This window comes from Erinaceus europaeus, chromosome 6 (genome assembly GCF_950295315.1).
Source record: "Erinaceus europaeus chromosome 6, mEriEur2.1, whole genome shotgun sequence".
Classification (NCBI taxonomy): domain Eukaryota; kingdom Metazoa; phylum Chordata; class Mammalia; order Eulipotyphla; family Erinaceidae; genus Erinaceus; species Erinaceus europaeus.
This window is the reverse complement of record NC_080167.1, coordinates 40,134,298-40,149,692: the sequence shown is the minus strand read 5'-3', so window position 1 is coordinate 40,149,692 and position 15,395 is coordinate 40,134,298. Positions and strand designations below refer to the sequence as shown.

Below are 15,395 nucleotides of genomic sequence, written 5' to 3'. Positions count from 1 at the left end.
AGAAACAGAAGAAAATGGGGAAAGATACAACAGCACCAAAGTTCCTCCAGTGCAGTGGTGACTGGGCTCAAGCCTGAGTTATGCTAATGATAAAGCAAGCACGTTATCCAGATGAGCTGTCTTGCTTGCCCAATTGCGACTTTTTGATAAAAGCCTCTCTTTTCTCCTTGTAAATGAAGATGTAAAAGATAATCACATGTTACACTAATGCATAAAATAAAAAGTCCAATTCAAGGTTAAAATTCATGGACAAGTATTCATAGCAGTATATAAGGTAACCAGCTAGCACATTCCTTCTTATTACAAACCTATTAATTTAGCTTTTTTTTTTTTTTTTGATTTTTCACTTTAGGGAAACCTGGCAAAGAAGGTAAGATTATTAATAAGACTAGAGAAGGGCTTAGAAGTGTCCAGCAAAAGGAGAGACAAGTTCAGAAGTACAAAGAGTAGGGGTTGCATCTGCTTCCATTTGGCTGGAAATCAGCACATGGGGGATGAAATAAAAACCAGAAGGTTGGGAATCTCCCATAGAAACTTAAATGCTGAGTAGTCAGGGCCTTCTGTAATAGCATGGCAAAATGGAAGGTTGTGAGAACAGGTGACAGAGTCAAGAATATTCATGCTTAGCTATGGTTTTTCACATACTGAAAGGATGTTAGCAGACTATTTTTATAATATTTGCAAGGTCAGTAGAGTCTAAATTATGAGAAATATATGAAGGGCATTTCTATGAAATCTCTCTAAGATTCATACTAAATGAACTTCTAAAACATGTGGATAAGTCAAGCAATTTAAATGTCTAATGACTGGAAATAAGAACTTAATGAGCTCTCTTAAATCGTTGTTGGAATCACTGGCTATTAGAAATAGAAGGAAACTTAGACATCATTTAGTCTGACCATACTTTATAAGTAAGCCAGTTCAAAGAATTAACTTGTCAAAAAGATGAAAAGATAGTGAATGCCTAGAGAAGATACTAAAATAAGTTTTTCACACCCTGGAATGTCTGGTGTATGGTTTTAGTTGTTACTTTACTAAAACATCCTTTGAACAATTTCTTATTTTTTTATTATATATGCTGGAAGCTCCATTTTGGTCTCCATAACCGTAACTCTTCTACCATCCTACTGCAGAACATGACCCTCTCTAAATATTTTTACCCACACTCTTGGCTACTATAACTAATGCCCTCATGCAAAACTCTCCAGGTCTATGCCTCTAGTTATGATCTTTCTCCTCAAATTAGATCTATGCTGAACATCTCCAAAAGTTCTGAAACAAAATGTATTATCTATATCTACTACTATGTTGAAGTTCCCTAGGTTGGATTAATGGGTAGTCTGGGTAATACAGGTTGGAGGCTTTGAGGGCACCTTCATGCTGGTCTCTCTTATTTACAATTAAAGTGTGTCTTGAAGATGTTATTTCTTTTCTGTTTTACCAGTGCAACCACTGCCTCAGATTTCATTCTGATCCCACTGACTACTGCACTTACATTCTAACGAGGCTCATGCCAATCATCTTTTCCTCATCTAATCTATTTTTACTGTGCCTTTCAAGTATCTTTTTAAAACACACATATTAACCTCCCAGTGTTCACACTCTCCTGCTTTCTTACAGCATACTGAGTGATAGGCAAACGTTTTGGGGTAGAAGGTCAGACAGTAAATATTTTAGATTCTGAGGACTATACTTATGCTATGGCAGTCTCATACATAATGCACAATGGACAGTCATGGTCATGTCCAATAAAATTTTATTTATGAATGTACAACTTTACATGTAACAAAATAATATTTTCTCTTGTTTTTTCCCAAACAATTAAAAAATCTAGAAGTTATCTTAAATTCACAGAGCATATAAAAATCATTTTTAATTCATACTCTGAGAGGTCATATTTGTCCTCTGAGCTATAGTTGCCGGCTCTGTCCTAGTCTTCCTGCTTCCTCTCCAAGTTCACTCTCTAGATTGCTATTATGAGTCAGGATTCCAAAACCTAAAACTGATCATGTTGACAGCCCTGCTTAAAAAATATTCAGAGAAGGGTCTGGGAGGTAGAGCACCCTGTATAGTGCAAGTTTTATAAAGTATAAGGATCTGAGTTCAAGACCTGACCCCACAAGTGAACACAATGGATGGTGGAATGGTGCTGGGGTATTTTTCCTCTATGTCTATTTTCTTATCTCCTTGTCCTCTCTGTCTAAATACAAACAACAACAAAAAACACAAACAAAAACAACAACAATAATAAAACTAGACCAGAGAAACTGCTAAGTGGTGACCTGCACACACTAGGTTCTGAGTTCATTCATTCCCTGGCACCTCATTTAAACATAATTTATTGATTTATCTTAAAAAATATACTCAGGGGGAGTCAGGCAGTAGTGCAGTGGGCTAAACACACTTGGCGTCAAGTGCAAGGACTGGCATAAGGATCCCAGTTTGAGCCCCCGGCTCCCCACCTGCAGGGGAGTCGCTTCACAGGCGGTGAAGCAGGTCAGCAGGTGTCTATCTTTCTTTCACCCTCTCTGTCTTCCCCTCCTCTCTCCATTTATCTCTGTGCTACCTAACAACGACAACACCAATAACAACAACAATAATAACTACAACAATAAAAACAAGGGCAACAAAAGGGAAAATAAGGAAATATAAAAAATTTTAAAAATATATTTAAAAAATGTACTCAGGATGACCGAAACTGTCAGAATGACCAATACTTAGGGTAGTATGGCCCACAAAGGCTTTACTCTGGCCCCTGCTTCTCTCCTGCCAAATGCCTAGCATGACTGATGAGTTTAGGTTCTCTCTTCTGTCAATGTTTTTGTATATATTGTTTCCTTGACCTTGGATAGCCTCCCCAACACTTCCCAATTAGAACTCCTGTTCACGATTTTAATTGTAAAGATTGTTATCAAGCATCTTATCCTCCAAAAACCTTACCTAACCATCATCTTCACGACTGGAATGATGGAGAATGAAGGAATTAAATCAAGTTTCCCTCCAAACCCAGGTTCAATCAGTATATTTCAAAGATAAGAAGTGCTCAAGGAACATCATTAAATGAGTTAATATTACATTCATCAATGAAGGTCTCTCAATAAATGATAAATTTTTATTGTTTTACTTTAAATCCAACTAGATACTATAGGTATGAAAAAACAATAGGTTAATTTTCTTTCAAATTTATCTAAGGATTTCTGGCCTATTTTTTAATTTGTCATTGAAGGCTTATATTCTTATCTCATCATTCTTTTACAATATGACTCCCATTCATTTGCAAAGTCTGTTTAAAACATGCCATTGGAAAGGTGTAAGTTGAGACCATGAAGAACTACCTGTGTAGATTTTTTTTATTTCAACTTATCTATATTAGAAAAAACAAAGTTTCTCACATTTGAATATCCTAATCAATAAAGAAAGGCGGGTGGTACCATGGGAGGGGGTGGGTTATGGGGATTGGGTGTTGGGAATTGTGTGGAGTTGTACCCCTCCTACCTTATGCTTTTGTTCACTAATCCTTTCTTAAATAAAAAATAAAAAAAAAAAGTATATGAAAAAGTCCCATAGTCAGCATAAAAGATATATATATATATAGTATATATAGTATATAATTTTATATATATATAAATTTCTTGTATTTTATCATCTTTAGACTTATAAATGTAAATTTTATAAAACAAGAACAGACTAATTATAAAATGTTTACTGCACTTTGATAATCGGTAATTAAAATTTAATTTTTATAAAGCTAAATTTAAAAATTTACAACTTTGTATAAATAAAGTTTAATAGAAGAAAGCTTTCTTTGGAATCAAGTATAACCATTTTTCTTAAGAACAAAGCAATCAGTTACCACCAGTCCATTTCAGCAGTTGCCGTATCTTAATATGCTCTATTTGCAAGAAATTGATCTTGTCAGACAGTACAAATTGATACTGTACAGGAAAATTCTCTATGGATTTTGACTTCAGAAATTAACTCTCTAAATAAGACAGAATGGCAAAAGGGGCAAAACCAGCATTAATATTTATTTACTGAAGCTCAGTACAACTGAGAGATTAAAAGCTGTCCCTTTTTTTGTAGTTTAGTGATGCTTAGCACACAAATGGTTGGCTTTCAATAGAAGTCTGACAGAGAGGGAAAAACTTCATAAGGAGGCTAAATTCCAAAATTTCAATGCTTAAATAACCATAGAAACTATGTTAAAATTACATCTCCAGTTTTATAATGACAATACTTTAAACAGGCATTGAAATCACAGTTATTCTGCAGTATTAAGCAATTTTTCTCAAAAAAGAAAAAAAATCCTTTACTGAGTTCTTTTTTCTAGATTATCATACACACACATAAATGATTTATTTTCTTTCCTTCCTTTCTCACTCCTCCTCTTTACTTTCATTGTTTGAGAGAAGATGGCAAACCATTTGGGATATTATCATAACAAATTTTTTAACAAAGTTTGATTTTAACAGAACTAGAGGCATCTTAACACTAACCCAAAACTTTGGGAGGTTCACCAACCTCTAGAATTTTTTTCTTCCCAAATGCAGGCTGTTCGAGTGGTGTTTTTCTCCATCTGTTATCCTACCGTGCTCAGAATTACATTGTCATATTTAATGTAGAAGAGATCAGTCCCCTTTTATAGTTTAAATTCAACATATTACTATGATTAGAAGACTATATTTTCTGAATTATGAAATAAACCAAATACCACATAGTTAAGCGTGTATTTAAACAATGTTTTCCATAAAAATTGAAAAACACTAAGTATTAAACAAATCCAAAGGCTTGATCTGAAAACTGAAAAATTATACTGTTAAGAAGTAACTAGCCTGTGAAATATCAACAATCTCTAAATTTTTCTCATCTGTATTTGTATGTATATAGAAAATTACACAAGGCCTGCCACCTAAAATGTTATATTGTACTGTAGGGATATTCACTGGAGTTTTATAACTATGATGATCACACCACAATATTCCATGACAGAAACAATTAGAAATCACCTTGGCATAAGCATAGTTTAATAATGTAATGATGACTTAAACAGAAAATAGTGGCCAGTCAATCTCATCTGCAAATTTTCTACCTTCATAGGACTCAGGTTTCTTATTATTTATTAGTTCTACTGCAGTTTGAGTCTTCAGCTGTCTTTTGCTTTGTTTCTTTCACCACAGACAGTATTTGATTATTTCCCCAAATATATTCCTCAATTCCTTCAGTTCTACATAGAATTAACAGGAGAGGTAGTGGTGGTGATGGTAGAAGAAATATGTCATTTTGCTTATATTGATAGAGAATACCTAAATATTTGAGCATGGGAGATGAAAGGTTTTGTAATATATCAGTAATTCCCTGACACACTTATCATTCACATGTCTGGGTGTTTTGCTTACCACATCTCCACTTTTCTTAAAATGCCTGAAAGCTGTGTGTGAAGTGAATGACTAAGACTAGCTCTAACAAATGTTTGGAAAGCTGTAGCAGAAATCAGTGGAGATGAAAGCGGTGCTAGGATCCATAGTGGGATTAGGGAATACCTGGTGAGGTATAGTTGATGCTCAGACTCGCCCAGCAGTTCTGTCAGTTTCAGGCACTCCTCTCTGGCCCGAGCTGCCTTCTGCTGCTCCTGTTCCAAGTGTTGCTTGATTTCACTCAGTTCTAATCTCAATTTCTCTATTTCCTTAGGTGGAGATAAAAAGGTGGAAAAGCACTGACATAAAATATATGGAGTTGCCCTTTAAATTATTTCATTTTTACTTTTGCCATCAATTGCAATGTAGTGAAAAGTGATCAGAGAATTCAGGCCAGCTTCCATTTGATGACAAAGGGAAATAACACAGCCAAAAATGCACAGTAGTGAGGATTTTTTGGATTCATAATATGAAGTCTAATTGTTAAAATGAAATAATTAAATGAGAGTAGTCAAAACAGATAATTTGCACTTTCATTGTGAAGCTTAGTTTCTTTAAAGCTATTAACATATCACTGCTTTTTAAATACAATTTTTTTTGTTTGTCTGAAGATTAGACACATGCAGTGACTTACTTTAAATCTGTGACTCCTTATTCTGAAAAATATATTTATGTATTAGTTAGGATGTTTTGAAATTTGTATCAAAGAATATAGTAACTTAGATTTTTTTTTCAGAAAAATATAAGAGGCCTAATAGAAAGCATCATGAATCTCAATATTATTTGGAAAAAATAATTTAGGAAAAATGCAGTATGAGAAGCATTAGGCAATGAAGAGTATATAAACTTCATAAGCTAGAATATTATATTTTTAAAATGTAATGAAAGCATTCTAGAATATAAATATGAACATCTAAAATATGTATAAATTGTTATTATTCTTTGGTCTCAATATGAAATTATCCTTACCTTACTGAAACTCAAATATTTCAAGGCAAAACAAAATCCTTATATAAAATAATTTTAAGTAATTTATATAAAATTAAGCAAAGGAAAATAAACTGACTACTAAAACAAGAAAAAAAAACAACAAAAAAAGGGAAAGTAAAGGGTAAAAACATTTTCAAAATCGGCAGAGAATAAGGAGTAATTTTAAAACATAAAATATTGAATAAAAGTATCTCCTATTCTTACTGTTTTATAAAAAGGCAAATACTTTATTATTTCATTCTATGAGATATTTAGAAGTTGTCAAAACCATAGAGACAAAAGTGATTGCCAGAGGATGACAGGATCTACTGTTTACTAGGTATAGAGTTACAGTTTTACAAGATGAAAAGAACTCTGGAGATCAGTAAAGGTAATGATTACACAGTATTGTGAATATAGTTAATACCACTGAATTATACCCTTAAAATAGTTACATTTTTTGAGGTTACATTTTTTTGTTATTTTATGTGTATTTTTACGGGATAAAATAGTAGGGAGAAAATGCAATCCCCTATTGGAAAACAAAATGATGTCTAAGTAGAGTATTTTAAACTTAGCATTTAAGTATATTCCAAATTTCTTCACATATTACTTAATATTCTGAAATATCCTTAACTATATTTTATACAGCAGACAAGAGAAACTCAGTGATTCATTTTCAGCATTTTGCACTATGTGTTCAGTATATCTGCAGCAAATTTGCTTAGCAACAGCATAAAAAAATCAAACTATTACAAGTAGTCATATATTTTTACTAATTAAAAAAAACCTATGTAAAAATAAGTATAGTACTTGTATTGAATAGATTTTCTGTATCTTTTAGAGTAGAATACTAAATGAAATTTATTTTTTCTCTAAAATATTTAAACTATTAAGTTTTGATTATAGAGAATTTATAAACTTAACAAAAATATAGAATTATAATTAATGACTTTAAAACTTCATTAACTTCTATAAAGTGTTATATGCAAGAAACTATACTAATTTTTATGGTGGGTTCAGAGTTTCCATCTCCATACTACTATAGTTGGTAATTTGGTTGAATAATATCTATACATCTACAGATATAGATCTATCGAAAATACACATAGAGTCAGTACATTGCACCAAAGTAAAAGACTCAGGTGGGGGTGGGTGACACTCAGGTCCTGCAACATGACAGCAGAGGGGGACCTAGTGGTGGTTGTATTATTATGTGGAAAACTGGGAAATGTTATGCATGGACAAACAATTGTATTTTACTGTCGACTGTAAACCATTAATCCTCCAATAAAGATTTTTTTTTTTGAAAAAGCACATACACAGACTATCAAAACGTAGAGCACATAAAAATATTAAGTATGCAATACAGAAGGTCAGTGTTTTGATCGGACAGATTAAGGATACATTACTGTGGGCAAAAAAAAAATTACAAAAGATACATAAACTCATAGAATGATAGGTAGACACATTACGAAAGGTCTCAGATTCTAGATTAAGTTGAATTTTCCCTTAGAGACATGAGAAGCAATATGAGAGAAGCTGAGCTTAAAAACAAACAAACCTGAATCTCTGTGTACAGTCAATTTAGGACAGCATAGAATAGAGGAAGGGGTGGTAGTAGAGGACCTAGGTGGGGAATTAGAGTGTTATGTAGAAAATGAGAAAATTTGCACATTTACCACTTACAGTATTTACTGTTGACTGTAAACTATTATTCTCTCCAATAAAAAAATATAATTGCAATATTCCAAAGAGGAAGAGATACCCAAAACAGAAAAATACAAAGAGTATGGTGAATATAAGGGGGGAAAAAAGAAAGATAACAAAAGACATCAAAGATAATACCGGAATTTAGAATTACAAGAACACAAAAAATGACAGAAATAGAAAAATGTATAAAACACTAAACTTTTTAAAAAGCATTCAACAATTTTTTGTAAGCATATGCAGTAAAAACAGATAAAACCATCCATTAGTAATGAGTATATTATAGTTTCTGTATTGGTATTAGTATATTTCAGGGAAAATCAACAATTTTTATTTGCGTTTGTAATTTAAAAAATCAAAGGCTACACTAAAATGCAAACATTGAGTAAATATAGACTCAGCAATTAACTCAAATCAGGGTATCAGACAAAACTCAGTTACACTACAACTCTGTGATCTTGAAAAGGCACTCGACTACTACACTGTTTCTTTGGTCTAAAATGAGAGTGGTAACTGTGGCAAGTTCCAAAAACTATTATGAAGACTAAATGAAATGATGAGTGCTTAGCTGAGACTCTAGCATACAGTAAAGTCAAGTAAAAGAGAGTTGGTATTACTCTCATTATTGTCTTTTCCTCCTAGCTATCTTTAAAGCTCAGCAAAGTAGTCTATAGGAAAATATAACCTAACTATGGTTATAGCTGGACACTAAAGAACTCAGAATTTAATTCAATAAAATCCCCCCACCCCACAGCAAGAACATTACTTGGTAAAAACAGAATAACACTTTTGTGATTTTTCTAAGTTTTATGAGGATAGAACTGTTTTCAGTGTAATATCAAAACACAAAAACCATTTTGTTAGGGATACGGAAAAGCACTGCCTGCTTCTGATTAGCTAAGCCAACAGCAAAGGTTATTGGTGCAGATAATCAAAATCAACAGATCTAACCAGCTGGACCAGGGCTCAACACTTACTCCCAGAGTCAGGAAGATCTGCCATGGCACCAACTCCAGTAGTTAGAAGAGGAATCTCTTGCCAGAAATACCATGCACCCACTGGCAAGATAACTCTTTGCCTCACCCAACTAGGTCAGGACAGTTTCTTTGGCTGTATCTACTGGATAAAGGACAAAAGACCAACAGGAGTAACAGGGCAACTGTATATTACTCTCAATTAGTCTACAACATCCACAATTCAGTTTGATCTGGTTATAATTTGACTAACTGTTCAAAGAAAGTCCTGATAGCTCTACACTTTAGCAAAAGACATATTTCAGAGATGTGTCCATCTCAGAACTAAAAGTAAAACTAGTAAGAGGGGCTACTTCAGGAGAACAGACTAAGGTTGGGATATGTAGACTCTTACTTTATAATCTCTACTATTGGAAGTTTTTATTTCAAATCGTGAACATATATAACTTTTTTTTATTCTTACAAAAGTAATGTGCCTAATTTCAATAATGTAGTACTTACAGCTTTTAACAAACAAGGACAGTGCATATTACCACACCACACGTCCACCACCAGAGTATGCCTCTTCCACTGCTCATCTGTCTCCATCTCACAACTTGCTTTAGTTTGACTTTGTTCCTTTGCTTTATTTTTTTATATTCCATATACAAGAAAGGCCATCTAGTGTTTGTCCTTCTCCTTTAATGGAATACAATGCAGCTATAAGAAGAGATCTTGGTCATGGGTGGTGGCATACTCCATTGAATACACAAGTTACCCTGTGCAAAGACCCAGGTTCAAGCCCCTGGTCCCCACCTGCAGGGAGAAAACTTCAGGAGTGGTGAGACAGTGCTTAGGTGTCTCTTTTTCTCTTCCTCTATCTTCCTTCTCAATTTCTCTGTCCTATTAAGTTGAAATAATAAACAAATATTAAAAAAAGAATAAACCTTGCCTCTTGCTGTAACATGTGATGGACATGCTTGTGATGGACATGCTATGTAAAATAGCTTCATATTTTAATATACTCAAAATGAATTTATAAATTTTCAACATTATTTACTGATAACCTATGTTTAAACATTTGGTGACAATTTAGGTCTCTTCTTATATTCCCCACCAACACAAGTGAGGCTTGGGTTGAGTGTGGTGTACTACACCAAAGCAAAGGTCTCTGGAGAAGAAGGGGCAGGGAGGGAGTAGAGGTGTTAGGACCTAGTTGGGCTATGAGACTGATTTTTGCAGTCTAGCACAGGAAGATGAGAAATTGTACCCAGGCATCAACAACCAACTGTGCCATAAACCATTAAGACCCCACTACGATGATTTTTTTAAAAAAGAATTTTGGTGAAAGGGCTGGCAAAATAGCTAACATGGATAGTGTGCTGCTTTGCAATGTGCACAACCCAGGTTTGAGTCTGGTCCCCACTGCATTGAAGGGAGTTTTGGTGCTGTAGTCTCTCTCCCTCTCCCTTTGAACCTCTCTGTATATAAGCAAAACAACAACAAAAAAGAATTTGGCTAAATAATTAGTGAGTAATTCATTTACATTGTGATGACTACATAAATATTATTAACTACCGAGCAGGCATTATTTTGCTTAAATTAACTTTCTTGTACAGTACTTTAATGTATTTCTGGAATTAAGTGCTTACTTTTAACAGTTTATTTTTCTAGGAAACTGACATTTTTTCCCAACTGTTGAAACAGATATGTCAAATACTCATGAATAATATTTTTCAAATAATAAAGCACTTCAGTTAAATTATCTGTTCCTTTCATTTTTTCCCTAGATGTTTCCTTTATAATGCCTTAAATTTGGGCTGGTTGATTTGTCTTGAGTCTAATATTACCCATACTCTCCCACTTAGAATTCCCTGTTTTCTCACTAATTTCTTTCTTTCTCTCTCTCTCTCTCTCTTTCATGCCTCCCCTCCCTCTTCTCTGCTCCCTTCTTTTCTCCACTCCTCCCTTTCTTCCTTTCTTCCCTCTCTCCCTCCTTTCTTCCTTTCTTCTTCCCATTTTTTATTTTTACCCACCAACACTTTGCTCAGGTTTCAAGCCTGCACTATTCAACCACTCCTTGTGACTTTTTTCCACATAGAAGTAAGATGCAAAGAGCTATAGAGACACAGAGAGAAAGGACTCCATAATACTCATCTGCCACTCATGAAGCTTCCCTTTTAATGTGATGGCTGCTAGCTCAAACTCAGGTCCGCACATGTGGTAAAGTGTGTACTCGACCAGATGATCTATCTCCTAGTCCCATTTTTTAATTAACATCTTTTGGAATTGAAGTGCATTCTCCAGGTAATTGTCCTTAAAATGTATAAAAGTAATTAATCTCAAAATGTGTATGCCTGAAATGCTATTATTCTAGACATATATTCAACAATTTGGCAGGGTATAGAAACTATTCTGAAATTAATTTTCACTCAATCCTCTCCCTCCCCTCTCCCCACCCTGTACCCAGGGATGTACTAGAGTTTTATGTCTGCATGATTCCAGCATCATTCTCAGAATTTTTTTCTTCTATTTTTTTTCAGGTAGAGGGTGAGAGACAGAGACACCATAGCCCTGTTTCTGTACTTGTGAAGTCTCCCCTGCCAGTGTTCCTATATGGTGGCTCTAACCTGTTTCCTTGCACATAGTATAGTGTGTGCTTTGCCAGGTGAGCCCAGTCCCTTCACTCAAGACTTTTAATGGGGTACTCCACAGTACTCAAGATTAATATTATAACTGAAAGCCCTATGACATTCTGGCTCCTAATATTGTCTTTTACTTGGCTCTTTGCTTATGAAAGCCTTATTATTCTTCTGTCTGCTTTAGACATTAGGAAAATTGGGCTGAAATGTGCAGATGAATGAAACAGGACCACCACATAACACCATGCACAAAAGACAACTTCAAATTGATCTAACATGTGGACATTATACCAGGAACCACCAAATACATAAAAGAAAACTTTGGCAGAACAGTTCATACATTGTGCTTAGGAAATGTCCCTAAAAATTAGAGTTCAACACAAGAAAAACAAAACCAAAAATATTTCAATGAGACTATATCAAAGTGGAAAACTTCTACACAACAAAGGGAACCATGACAGAAAGATACCCTAAAAAATGGGAGAAAGTCTTAACATGCCATACGTCAGTTAAATGACTAATAACCACACACACACACACACACACACACACACACACACACACACCATTATACTCAGCAGCAGCAGCAGCTGCAATAACAACAATAACCCATTACAAAATGAGAAGAGGGTATGGACACAATTGTTACAAAAGCAGAGATTCAGAGGGTTAACAGACATATAACAAAATTCTCTAAGTCACTGATTATTAGTCAAATGCAAATATAGAAGAGATACCTCTGGACTCCTGTGAGAATATTGTACACTAGAAAGCAGAGAAATAACAAGTTTTGTCAAGGATGTGGAGAAAAAGGAATCCTTCTACACTTCTGGAAGAAATATAAATAGGTTCACTCCCTATAGAAAATAGTGTGTAAATTTCTCAGAACACTAAAAATGAATCTATTCTACGTCCCAGCAATTTCTCTCTTGGAGGTTTATCCAAAGGAAGCAATGACACCTGTCCAAAGAAATCTTTGTGCTCTAGATTTATAATAACATATTTCATAATAGCCCAAACCTGAGGGCAACCCAGATGCCCAACAGTAGATGAGTAGCCAAGTTGTGGTATATATAAACATGGAATACTACTCAGCTGTTAAAAATGATGATGCCATCTCCTTTGCTTCATCTTGGGTCTAACTTAAAGGAATCATGGTAAGTGACCTAAGCCAAAAAAGAGAGGATAAATACCAAATGATCTCATCTGTGAGAAAACTTAAGAAAGATGGATAGAAAGGCAAAACATTATTTGTTATAGATATTTGTTAAGAATAACTTATCCAATCAAAACTCACAATATACTATACTGTATATCAAGCATAGTTTTGATTAAAGACATCACGTAGTCTTGAAGTCAGATGTTTTATAACTACTGTATCACAAAAATATACACACTGCATAGGACTGCTATAGTAGGCACCCTAGTATAGTGCTCTGCACAATGATTTTCCAGAAATTAATAAAAAGCAGTCCTGTTTATCACTGCAACAGCTAGGTATTTCTGTAACTGTTAAATAAATTTTTTGGTTAATTCCTGAAAAGAAAGAAAGAAAGAAAGAAAAAGAAGGAAGGAAGGAAGGAAGGAAGGAAGGAAGGAAGGAAAGAAGGAAGGAAGGAAGAACGGCAAAACAAAGTGAAAATGTGGACTGGGTCTGGTGTATTGCTCCAAAGCAAAGGACTCTAGAAGGGGAAGAGAGTTGGAATCCCTGTTTATAATGGAGGAAACGGACCTAGGTTGGGGGTAAGAGTGTTTTCTCAAATGGGGAAACATTTTATTATGGGGAGCAGAGAAACTGTACTTATGCACCAACATCTGTATTATAAACCATTAATTCTCAGTAAAATTATTTGGATAATTATTTGGAAAAACTAATAGAAACTTTCCTCAAATACAGAGTGGTACTTGGCTATTCTCTCGTAATTGAGAATGTAATTGTCACTAAAATATTAGATGCAGTTTGAGGGAGGATAATGTGATAGTTAATTGAGCAGAAATATTCCTGTCTGTATCCTTTTCACTGGAAATGGAATACACTCTTTCCACTGACTCTGGGCATGACCATCAGGCTTTGCTTTAACCATAAGATTGTATGCCTACAGACATAAGAAATGTTTCTGTGGACTGGTTTTATTTGTATTCTGATAAACAGCCATAAGGGAAAAAAATCCTGGGGTGGGGGTTGATAGTTCAACTCTTTAGTTCCCACCTGCAGGGGGAAAGCTTCACAAGTGGAGTAGTGCTGCAGATGTTTCTCTTCTCTCTCTCATCCTCTATAGAAATGGATCCTGAGAAAGGCGGAATAGTACAAGAACAAAGTCCCAGCAATAATTCTAGTGGAATAAACAAACAAACAAAAAACATATTCTAGATAGCTCATCTTTTATGTGTGATCTATGGTACAAGTAACTATAATGAAAAACTAAATCCAAAGCATAGCCCACACAACCTACAAGCACAAGCTAGAAGCAGAACCATACAGGCAAATGCAACCTATATCACCAAATCTCAGTTGTTCTGAAGATTCACAAACATTAACATAGATAATTTGCTATGGGAAGTTGTGAATTTTTCCAACATAGACAGATTGACAAACTAAATTACACTTGCCCTTTGAAACAACTGATCACTAATACTAAAAAAGAAACTGAGGGTCAAATATGGTGATTATGCAAAGAGGTAAACCTGAGTCTTGAACCATATCTTCTACCTTTACTGATACATAGTAAGATATTCATTAGACTTTACTTTGATGACGTAAAATTAGTTGATAAGGCTATATATGAAATTTATTTAAATATATAATTCTTTTAAACAGATACATAGATTTAACTAGCATGTTAAAATATGAATCTTGAGTAATTATAAAGCACTCAGATATTTCTTATTCTATCCCATTTTTAAAAAGAAAACCTCTTACTCCAACCCACAAATTTAATTTCACAGTGATGCAATTTGAAAAGTATTGTGCATGTCTGATAATTAATTTGTATTTTACATAAATTAAGTAAAATAAAAATTCATCAAAATAAGTGTTACTATAATTTACAAAACTGTTTTTTTAGTATTTTATTTTTTCATTGGCTAGAGACTGAGAGAAATCAAGAGGAAAAGAGCAGTTAGAAAAGTAGAAACACCTGAAAAATACTGCTTCACTTGTGAAACTTCCTCCCTGCAAGTGGGGATGGAGGACTTAAACCCAGGTCCTTGTGCATTTTAACACATGTGCTCAACCAGGCATGTCACCACCCAGCCCCTTACTCTAACTGATGAAAGCAAAACCCATTTGAAAGATATTCATTACCTTAATGCTAAAAAATAATTTTATCTAGAAAATATTGTCATGCAAGAACTATTTAAATCTCATCAGTGGAACATGGCTTAAAGAACATTTATTAATGTTTAACATAGAGTAAGTTATTTGTGTAAGTAAAGAAGAGAATGGCTAGAGAAGAGAACAATTACAGAACACTAAAACAATGGAACAAAATTCTTCCATAATAAGGAGAAGAACTTGTGCTTTTGAAGCTGGCAAAATCTGACAGTGTGAATTTATCACTCAGAAAGCAAGAATGGGGGCCAGGTGGTGGCACATCTGGTTCAGTGCACATGTTACAATGCACAAGGACCCAGGTTCAACCCCATCTAAAGATGGAAAGCTTCATGAGTAATGAATCAGTGTTACAGGTGTCTCTCTGTCTCTCCCT

General features: G+C 34.3%; 1 protein-coding gene across 3 annotated transcripts in view; it reads right to left on the bottom strand.

The window, feature by feature from the left end:
* Nucleotides 1–15,395, bottom strand: part of SDCCAG8 (SHH signaling and ciliogenesis regulator SDCCAG8) — a 278,824-nt gene that overhangs the window by 135,744 nt on the left and 127,685 nt on the right. For all 3 annotated transcript variants that reach the window (XM_060192058.1, XM_016193181.2, XM_060192059.1), the window contains one exon: nt 5,541–5,683. In XM_060192058.1, coding sequence (XP_060048041.1) covers nt 5,541–5,683 — 143 coding nt within the window. The remainder of the gene's footprint in view (nt 1–5,540; nt 5,684–15,395) is intronic.